This window comes from Sylvia atricapilla, chromosome 21 (genome assembly GCF_009819655.1).
Source record: "Sylvia atricapilla isolate bSylAtr1 chromosome 21, bSylAtr1.pri, whole genome shotgun sequence".
Classification (NCBI taxonomy): Eukaryota; Metazoa; Chordata; class Aves; order Passeriformes; family Sylviidae; genus Sylvia; species Sylvia atricapilla.
In genome coordinates, this window is record NC_089160.1 from 4,275,208 (window position 1) to 4,285,668 (window position 10,461).

Below are 10,461 nucleotides of genomic sequence, written 5' to 3' on the forward strand. Positions count from 1 at the left end.
GAACCCGCCCCGGGCCGGTGCCGTCCGGGCTGCGCCGGCTCCTTCTCCGGGCCAGCAGCGCCGCCGGCAGGGAAAGGGGCGGAAGGGAGGACGCTGGTGTGCCCGCCGCAGCCCTGCGGGCTCTGCCTGTCGCTGCTCTACTTTATTGACATCAATAGACAGCAACAGGTCGAACTGACACGATGCCCCTCTCCCTTTTCAAGGCCCTGCTGTAACGGGACCGATGCCGGGTCCCGCCGCTCCCGCTGCCCTGCAGCAGCCGCAGGAGCGTGAGCGCGGTCCTGCCGGCCCCTGACACCCACCGCCCCCAGCCCTGCGCCTCTCCTCGCCCGAGCAACAGGCATTAGCTGCTGCAGGGAGTGCCAGGACCCTGTCCCGTGAACATGAAGCCAGCAGCAGTAGGGACAGGATTTCTGTCCGGGATGGGTGAAGAGCTTATCTTCCCCTTTGTCATGTGAAAAGCCACTCGACGCTCCCCCCTCCTATTCCTCAAGCCACGGGACAGGGCAGCCCCCAGGGGAACGGCCCTTACACCAGGTGCCCCATCGCTGGCTGCAGGCAGAGACAGCCCCACCCCTGCACCAAACAGCGACCCAAATCCCGGCTCCTGTCCAAACCGCAAGGGAGAGGTCTCAGCTCCAGCACTGCCGGATAAATATCCTGCCCCTAGGCCACCCCTGCAAAGCTTTAGTTCCTCGCTGCCAGTGGGAAATGACAGCCCAGTTCCAAGTCTTTTCAGCGGAGGGCAGCCGGGCACCATGAAAGGAGCCAGGAAGGCCACGGTGGAAGGGAGGCTCAGGAAGGAGTGTGAAAAGGAAAGGAGCCTCGGAGCTGGCCTGAGGAGTGCTCCCCGCTGTGCAGGGCGCTGGCTGCCCCTCCCCACGGCAGACAGGCGAGAGGGGTCACTCCTGCATCAAGCTGTTGATCTTTGTGAGCAGCACGTCCGTCTCAGACTCTGAGGAGACAGAGAAAAACCCAGTCATTGTGGGCAGCCACCATCCCGCAGCGACAGGCGGAGCAGCCTGAAAAGCAGGTTTGAGGATATTCTGGGAATGTGGGATTCCCTAGTGCTGTCCTACAGGGCTGCTTGCTAAGGGCAGGACAGGAGGAACTCCCTGGGCTGGGATTCCCTTCCCTCCCCCAGCCGTCCCAAACCACTCTGTCACGTTTGGCTGGAGAAAGCTGCCTGCCTGTCAGGGAGAGTCCCACAGGCAGAGCCTGGCTCCGAGGGTGGGAAGCTCCCGTTTTGTGTGCACTCACCCGCCGGCCGCCTTCTGTGGGAACATTTCCTAGGAGATGGAACAGGATCGATGTTAGCATGCAAGTCTGGTCTCAGCATTCCCTCCCCTGAGCTGCCAGCTGGAGGCTGTGGGGCCCCGGAGTCCCGGAGGGAACTGCTCTCTGTGCCTGCAGCACTGAGAAAAAGGAACAGGACCGGGATCCCCCAGCCGCAGCCTGCCAAGCCCTGGGGCACAGAGTGGGCTAGGAAGTGTGAACTAAGGCACCCAGCAGCTTGAGGCAGGGTCAGGGCAGACTTTTAGCTGCAGCTTGGAGATAAAAATTGCCTCCACACACTTCTGTCTTACTTAGCCAGACAGGAGAGGATCCCCCCAGGATCTGAGTCCAGAGAGGGGTGGCAGCAGGTTTGGGTCTGCACCAGCCACCCAGGGCACACTACAGCCTCCCCCAGCAGGTCTGGGTCTGCACCAGCCACCCAGGGCACACTGCAGCCTCCCCCAGCAGGTTTGGGTCTGCACCAGCCACCCAGGGCACACTACAGCCTCCCCCAGCAGCCCTGCCCCGGGAGGGGGAAAGGGATCAAACCTACTTCATCAAGACAAAGGCCCAGATGATGATAAGGAAGGAAACGCAGTCCACAACGATCCAGATCATGAAGTATGTGCTGCTGGGCTGCAAGGCAAGGAGACAAGCCACTGAACACCAGCTAGGGGTGGTGCCCTATGGCACTGCCCCCTGCCTGCTGTGCAACCAGTCCCTTCTACAGGATCACACATTCCCATGCCAGTACAGCAGTGAGCAGCAGTCACCCTCCAGGCAGCTGCACAGGGCTGCTGCAGAAAGGGACCCACAAGTGCCTGGGACACCCTGTGGGGCAGGGTGAAGGATGGAGAGGTCACTTACAAGCAGCCAGATGGGGTGTTTCATCTCCTTCAGCACCTGGCAGGCGTTGGTGGTGACAGAGCTCACCCCTGAGCACCAGAGCACGGAGAAGAGCCAGGGCTGGTTCACCACATACAAGTTGACAGAGATGTTGTCCTGGCGGTACTGCCTGCATGGGGACAGGACAGCTGTGGTCACAGGGGCAGACAGCAGGGTGCCACCACACTGCACAGCAGAGGGGCATGCACATTTGGGATATGATCCAGCATTTGCAGCCACATGGAGCCTGGAGATCCAGACTGAGGGCAAATTTGCTGGCAGGGCAGAAGACTGCAGCCAGCTCCATCCTCTGCACCAGCCCTGCTTGAGAGGGATAGTTGTTCACAAGGCACACACCCAGCTCTTCCCAGAAGCTCACCAGTACTCAGCACCCTCACCTCTGCTGGCCCCTGGGACAGTCCCCAGACCCCCCACTGCTCCCAGGTACTTGGACAAAGCGTTCTCACCTGATCTCCTCAGAGCTCATGTCCTGGTAGGGCAGATTGATGTGCAGTCCTGGCTCCTCATTCTCGAGTCTCTTCCGGCCATAGACGTGCTGGACACCTGGGGCTTGCTGTTTGACATCCTCCCTGAACCCATCTGGAAGCCAGAGGACCTAGGCAAGAGCCAGAGAGCACGTGCAGGGGAGAGGTGCTCCAGAGAGTTTGCTCTCTTCCAATATTCCCTTACAGGTCCAGGCCCACATGACCTGCTCAGACAGCTGCTTCCTGCCTCCCCATCTCCACACTCAGCTCTTCTGTGAGGATCTCAGCCAGGACAGTCTCCTAAGAGCTTGCTCCAGCCAAGAAATAAGCATAGGTCCCACTGAAGGGAGAAAGCAGTTCCAGCCTAGGAAATCTGCAACAATTAAGTCCTTTCTGGGTCCTTGAATGGCTCAAGAAGTGAATCCATTTATCCCCAACTCTGCAGGAAGAATGCACCTTAGATCAGCACTATAGTAGAAGTCTTTTCCATGTCCCCTCCTGCTCTGCATTCCCAAAAGGGCAAGGAAGGTGATCTGAGTGCTGATCTGTCCCCTGAGGGCAGCACATACCCTGTGCTGCAGGGGTTGGATGAAGCATAAAGGAAACACAAGAGGGTGCAGCAGGAGTCCAAGAGCTTCAGGGAGAGGTGTGGTGAAGTGTGGGGAGGTGGAAGCCTCAGCATTGTATTCCTGCTCATGCTGGCAGTGTTGGTCTCCTCCCTAGACTGAGTCATTGTTTACACACCAGGGTGGCAAGTGCCAGGAAACCAAAGCATTTGAAGGGGTATTTGGAGGGGTCTGAAGCTGTAGGCATTAAACCCTAATTATTGGCATTAAACCCTAATTATCGGCAACTTCTCCTAGTTAGAGAAGCCCACACCAGGGCAGGGCTGCCCAGAAGGGCTCATGGATGGGGATGTGGTGTTTGCAGTGTCAGGATGGTCAGTGTGGCTGGCAGGGCACCTCCTACCATGGCAGGGGTGTGAAAGCAGGGCCTGGCAGGGGTGGGGTGGTGACCAGCTCACCTGATCTAGCGGGATGCCTGACTGTAAAATCACTCCCAGGGTGATATTTACAAAGTTCTGGTAGTCACTGTGGTTTTCAGGCCGAAGGTCAAACATGATGGAGATGTTGCTCTGCTTGGCTGCCTCTAGAGCCTGTTCCAGGGACGGGATCCTCTGTTCAGCTGCCTCCTTACGATCGCCAGGAGAGAGACTCTGCACAGTGGGAAATGGCCTCCGCTGCAAGGGTGAGAGAGGGGCAGTCATCCCAGACCACCTGCAACCTTCCACATCCCAAACTGCTGCCTGTCTCTGACTCTGTTTCCTTCACTGCCCCCTCCATGGGCTCTCCAGTGCAAACAGGCACAAGGAACCTCCCTATGGACATCCAAGGGCACCTCTACCCTTCTCCCTACTAGCAACAGAATTCAAGCATCCCAACACCTGTGGGCATTCAAAGCTGCTCAGCAGTAGTTAGTCACCTTTTGGGAAGAGCCTGACCACAGCTGCCTCAAGCCCAGGCAGGCTGTGCAGCTCAGAGCAAACACTAGACATCCCCTCTCAAAGCAGCCATGACTCAGCTGAGGAGTCAGAACAAACCCCAGCTTGGGGCATAACCACACCCAAGGGTTTTGTGCAGGCTTCTGCACCCTGTCCAGGTGTCTGCTAGGACCAGTGCTCCAGAGGGAAAATTCTGGAGCCCCAGGGCAGGGCTAAAGCTTCACCCCAAAATTCCTCACCAGCCACCCCAAGGACATTCCTGACCTCTAGGAACCAACTGCCTGCATCCAGCTGCTGGAGGTCTGTCCAGTTGAACGCAGTGCTGTTCAGGGCAGCCTTCTCAGGGAACACAGCCTGCACATTGGTGGTCCTGGTGAGTTCCTCGTCATGCATGAGGAATGGGACCCCGTCAGCACTGGCAAAAGGAGCACAGAGGAAAGCCATATGTTGTTAGCTGTTTGTCTTCTATCCCTGCCCTGGCATTTCTACCCCCTCCCAGCCACCTGCTAGACTAACCCCCACCCTTTATACAAGGGTTTGAGGCCCTTTATACAAAAATGTGCAGCTAGACACTAAGCAGTTCCTTGCTCTCTGAAACAGCTGTTCCAATAACAGAGATGATTTACATGAGATGAACTGGAGCCAGGGTCTGTTTTCCAAGCAGTACCCCTCCCCTGATGGAGCCTCCCTCCCTGGAAGGCAAGCTGCATGGGGGAGGACAGAAACCCAGTACCCCTCCAAAATCATCGAGACACCGAGCTGGACCAGTCCCATCCTGGGACAATGGGAGTGGCAGAGCCCTTTGAACAGGGCTGCCTCCAAATGCAGGCTGTGTCAATCCTCCAGGTGTGTTCCAGAATGCCCCCTGTGGGAGGTGATATCCCAGCATACACAGACCCCTTCTTCCCTCTGAGCCCCTTTACCTCACTATGACGTCTGTCTCGAAGACTTGCACATCACATTCCACTGCCTTGTGCAGTGACATGAGGGTGTTCTCGGGGGCCAGCTGGAAAAAGGAATTATGTTAGTGCAGAGAGCATGGGCAGGAGGCAGGCACTCATCCTGCCTGGATGCACCCAGCAGCTTGGCTGGGCTCTAGGGCAACCACAACAAGACTGGGGTGACCTGGGGCATGGTGGGGGATGGAAAAGGACTAGGGATAGACAGCCAGATCCTGCCTCATCCCTGCTCCCCAGCCCACACTACACAGCCAGGCCATGGCTGGGAGTTGCATGCTCGTGGTCCAGTAGTGCTCAGGAAGCAGCTCTGTCCTGCAGCTGCTGCATCCTGTACTCACCCTGTGCTCACCCATCCTCCAAGCCTGAGCTGCTCTGGCTGCTGTGGGGATACCACTGTTCTGGCCTGGCTAGAGCTTGTCCAGGCCTGTGGCAACAAAGATCTGTGCCCCACAGCCAGGCACAGCCTGGCTTTTCCTACTGGAGCAGCCTGTCCCGTCCACCCTGACCACTGCAGGGTGCTGGTCACTCACCATGGGCGCTCCTCGATGGCCAATTAGGGCTGGCTTGGGGGGCAGCTGGTTCTGCTCCATGATGCACGGGGAGGTGATTCCCAAGGGAGCCAGGTACAGTGCAATCATCGCTGCCCAGAACACAAGCAGCACAAACACCTTGAGACCTGCAGGCACAGACAGAAGTTAGAGGGGATGAGGTACAGAGGAAGTATTTTGCAGGTCACAAGGAAAAAGCCAAGGCTGCTTCACCTGGCATTAACCTGTCACTGCCCTAGGTCAAAGATTGCATCCCCAGCCTCAGGAACACTGTGGATTTATTCCTGGCCCACTACACGCCCTTGCCCAACTCAGCACTTCTGCAGCACTCTGTCACTGTACCCCTCCTCCAGCTGCACAGCAGGGAGGGATGAAGCTGCAACAAGGGCTGGTCATGAGAAGCAACCAAAAGCAGGCATTGCTACCACACTGGAGATCTGTTCTGACTGCACTGATGCTCCCTGAGCACCACTCTGGTAACAGTGCTGCTCAGGTGGGTGGCAGGGAGCAGGGCACCAGCCAAGGGGACAAGTGGAGACCTTGGAAGGGCCTTACCTGTGCTGGGGGTGCGGTAGATGAAGCTGGCCAGGGGCCAGGCAAGGAGTGTCATTCCCCCCACAGCTCCAATGTGCAGGAAGGGTCCTGTTGCCTGGGGAGGCAAAAAGACCAGGGTGTCAGCCAACACTGGTCCCTGTCCCCAAAATACACATGCTCCAATGCCAGGGATCTGCCCCTGCAGCCAGTACTGCTGGAAGATCCACAGTGCCAGGGAGGGAGCTCCTGGGGGGACAGAACAGGCTCCGTGCTCTGGTCCAGCCACTATCCATCAGTCTGGTGGCAGCTGCTCCAGGCAGGACAGCAGGGGCAGGAGGAGCACCTTGCCTGGTCAGGCAGCAGATGTCAAGGTCAGGGAACAAACACTCAGTGCACAAAGCTGTGCTGAGGGCTTCAGTCAGCACTTTTCAGCCCCACCCCACAGGCCAGGCACTGGGTACAGCAGGGGAGTCCCTGCTCTCGAGGTGACCCACCTGCAGGGAGATATGTGCACTCTTCCACTCCTCAGCCCACTTTACTCCCAGCCCTGTGAAGGCTGCAGCCACCACCAGGGCAGTTAGGATCAGCAGGACCTGTGGGGCACACACAGGGCAGTCAGGGAAGCACACAGCATCTTGCAGGCCAGGCAGAATCCTCCTCATCCCTTCCTTATGAACCCCTGCAAGCCCTGACACCCCACTTTCCCCATGTGGGTTTGCAGCTGAGCTCTGTACTCCATGCTTTGAGCACTGGGAATATTCCCATCCCAGAGACATGTTGCTGAGGAGGTGACAGCTGCAGCCCAGCTCAGCGGGGACACACGGCCCCTTGGTGGGGTCACAGCAGCCATACACAGCCCCAGCAGGCTGGTCCCACCTTCTGAAGGTGCAAGGGCAGCCAGGGCAGGCACCATGTCCCCACACCCCCAGTCTCTCACCTTGTGCACCCAGTGTAGCTTCAAGGGCTGGCCACAGAGCTGCAGGCACAAAGCAAGGACCTGCAAGAGCAAGGAGCTGTCAGAGCTGGGCTGTACCCCACAGCTCACCCCTCACACGGCATGGGGCTCAGCAACAGAAGCTTGGGCCCCTGGCACAGGCAGGGGCTCTGTGCTCAGGCTGACCCAGCTCCTCCCAGCTCAGGGCAGCCTGTGCTCAGCACAGATCCATTTTCCCCCAGCCCAGCAGGATCAGGAGGGCTCACCAGCAGCACAGATGAGTAGCTGATCAGCACAGCCGTAGCTATGAGCAGGACCAGGGACCAGTCTAGCCACAGCTTCTTCTGCCTGAAGATGAACCTGCCAGCAAAGAGGAGGGTCAGAGGGGCAGGGGTGAGGTGGGGAACAAGGCTGCATGTGGGATCCTACTCACTCGTTGAAGTTGTGGAAATCATTGAGGATGATGATAGCGAAGTAGAGCCACACCAATGTGAAGAGGAAGACGCAGAAGAGGAAAAGGAACCAGCTGCAGTCATACTGAAAGCCAGAGATGAGAGTTATACACATACCCTCAGGGCACCTAGCCCCCCGCCAGGTTTCTGAGAGCCCTGGGTATCACCCAGGCAGCAGCAGGGAGCACAGAGGGTCACAGCAGGCACAGGCCCAGGGGTCCAAGCACTGAGCTTCCCCACGGAGAGGGACTAGAGCTACCCTGGCTGCCTCTTTTGGCTGGACCCATGCTACAGAAAGATGGATCAGCATGTCCTACTGCAAACTAAAAATCTGCCTATGTCAGGCTGGGAGGACAGCCCCTGTGGCAAGACTGCCTCCTTTCCCATGCAGCACTCCATGGGAACAGGCTGGGACTTTGGACATAAGGAGGGGCAAGGAGCCAGGTCCCATTTTCCTCTAGCTGGATCATCCGGGGGCTGGGCACAGAGGGGTGCAGGGCCTCAGAACTGCCCTTGTAGTGGCCAGTCTGCAGACTGGGTCCAGCTGCATTGTCCCCAGCCCCTAGTCCCACGTGTCTGGGGCAGGTGAGGGGTGCCACAGGTGCCAGAGGGACACCTAGCAACCCAGAGCTATTTGTACATTCCAGGCAAGACGGGACAAGCAGCAGCAGAGCCACTCCCATGGGAGTCGGAGACCTCAGAGAATCCCAGGGCCTCACCACTCCCAGGTTACAAATTGCTGGGGACACCCTGCTGGTGTGGCCACACCCAGCCCAGGAACTGTGTGTCCCACGTGCCCAGCCAGGTTCCCCGGGACCTGCTGCCAGCTCAGCCCTAGGGCTCAGCTCTGCTCCTGGCACGTGAAAGAGCTACAGATACACACTAATGCTGCTGTACCCTTCTTGTCACCCAGCAGAAACACAGCTCACCCTCCCACCTCTCCAGGCTGGGGCAATCCCTGGACAGTGAGTGTGCCAGGTAGCACCCCAGCTGTCCAGGGGTTTGGCCCTGGGAAGCAGGAGCAGCAGTGAGAGGTCCGCAGCTCAGTGTCAGAGCTGAGCAGCCCAGCCAGAGCCCTTCCCCACCCCAGCCACTGCCCTGGGACTCCCACAAAGGGGCTGGCAAGCCTCAGCTCAGCATCACTCAGGTTATCACCTTGGTGGTTCTTAGGCCCTTCCTCTTCTCCTTCTTGGCAGTGATCCACTGGCAGCTGTAGGGGCAGAGCAGGCAGGTGGCACAGGTAGAGCAGCAGCCGGGGAGGTCTGCCATAGCAGCAGAATGTCCCAGAGCAAAGGTCAGGTGTCCTGTGGGGGATACACACAGGGTGTTGGCACAGACCTCCCAACACCCCGCCCTCACCCTGTGGGGATGGAGTTCTGAAGCATTTTGTGCCCAGGTACCCAGGCAGGTGGCCCAGAGTGCTGGGACATAGTGGGGCTGCTGGTTGTGTCCCCAGGCAAGGCATGGTGCCAGGGGAAGAAGGAGCACAGGGTGCAGCCCAACCTGTTCAGCAGGCTGTGCTGGGACCCTTCACCCAACAAGCTGGAGCAAGCCTGGAGCTGGCAGGGAGCAGAGCCTGCTCCCCAGCACAGGGTTCTGCACTCTGCTGAGAGCCAGGACTTCTGTGCAGGCTCCAGGGGCAAAGTGCCAGCCAGCTTGACAGCAACACTGCACCCAGGCTTCCCACCTGTGACGACTGCCCAGTGCCATGCCATGGCCTGGGGCTCCTGCTGGCAGCTGGGGGTACATGCAACAGCCTGGGAAGTTCCCCTTCTGATCCCTAAGTCCAGATCCTTGCTGATGCAGCACCATCCTGGCAGCCCCTTAGCTCAACCTGCACACCAAGGAATCCCAAGTGTGGCTGGAGGAGCTGCAGCTGAGCCAGCACTGGATGGCTTTGGTCCAGGTGCTTGTGGGGGAACCTGTTTCTACAGTCACAGAGATCCAGGCTGGGGGCAGGATCACCTCTAAGTTCCCCAAGCACTGGCAAGGGCAGAGAGCCAGGATGCTTTGCTGTGATCCCCATATTCCTGGTGTTTAGCTGGAAGAAGCAGGGAGCCCATAACAAGATCTCCCTTGATCCATGCAGAGAAATCCCATCTTTACTATGACTTGTTCTGCTGTGGAGCTGCTCCTCCTCCTAACCCCAGCCTTCTCAAGAGGTCAGCACACTATGCAACACTATCACCCTGCAGATTAAGCCTGGCTTTGATTTCACTGTGACCACTGAGCCAGGCTTGAGAGCCAGCTGACCACATCCTGCCAGCCACATCCTCTCTAATGTTGGAGGCAATGCAGTGCCTCAGAGCTGTGTCCCATTCCAACCTGGGCTGTGGAGACAGGGAGCAGAGTTAGCCCAGCTCCTCGCTGGCCCAGCCAGCCAGACCAGAGAGCTCTGCCATGCCCTGGATGTGGCCAAGGTCAGCCTGGTCTCCCCCTGTACAGGGCAGCACCCCAGCCTGTCACCTTGCTCCTAAATGCCACCACTATGGATGTCTCCAGGGCTGGGGTGCAGACCTGCCCCAGCACCCACACAGAGCACAGGGCCACAGGTAGCACCCTGAGATCAGGACCCCATCCCTGCCCAGGCAGCTTCTGCAGGCTGGGGGATGTCCGGGTGCTGCCGTCAGCAGGTCCAGCTGGCCAAGGCACAGAGGATGATCAACAGCAAAACAGAGCCCCACATCTGCTGGCCCCTCCATCTTCTAGGCACCAGAGCAGCAGCTGTGACCTGCTCAGTGATGGCACTGAAGGAGTCAGCCTTGACGCAAGTACAAGAAGCCATGGGTCCAGATACTTCCCTTCCTGATGCTCAGGGGCTCTGGCTGCAGGCTCATACCCCTGCTGTCACCAGAAGCAGGGTCACCACTTCCACCAGTGACCAGTGG

General features: G+C 58.5%; 1 protein-coding gene across 1 annotated transcript; it reads right to left on the reverse strand.

Annotated features, from left to right (window-relative positions):
• Window positions 1-553: 553 nt before the first annotated feature.
• On the reverse strand, window positions 554-8,873 carry GDPD2 (glycerophosphodiester phosphodiesterase domain containing 2). The gene is made up of 15 exons (XM_066333773.1): window positions 8,729-8,873; window positions 7,555-7,658; window positions 7,388-7,481; window positions 7,125-7,184; window positions 6,682-6,780; window positions 6,209-6,302; window positions 5,636-5,781; window positions 5,070-5,152; window positions 4,411-4,561; window positions 3,670-3,885; window positions 2,628-2,776; window positions 2,143-2,290; window positions 1,829-1,911; window positions 1,261-1,289; window positions 554-955 (listed from the first exon to the last, which is right to left on the reverse strand). The coding sequence occupies exons 1-15, from the start codon at window positions 8,840-8,842 to the stop codon at window positions 903-905; spliced, it is 1,623 nt and encodes a 540-aa protein (XP_066189870.1). The 5' UTR covers window positions 8,843-8,873; the 3' UTR covers window positions 554-902.
• Between the last annotated feature and the right edge of the window lie 1,588 nt (window positions 8,874-10,461).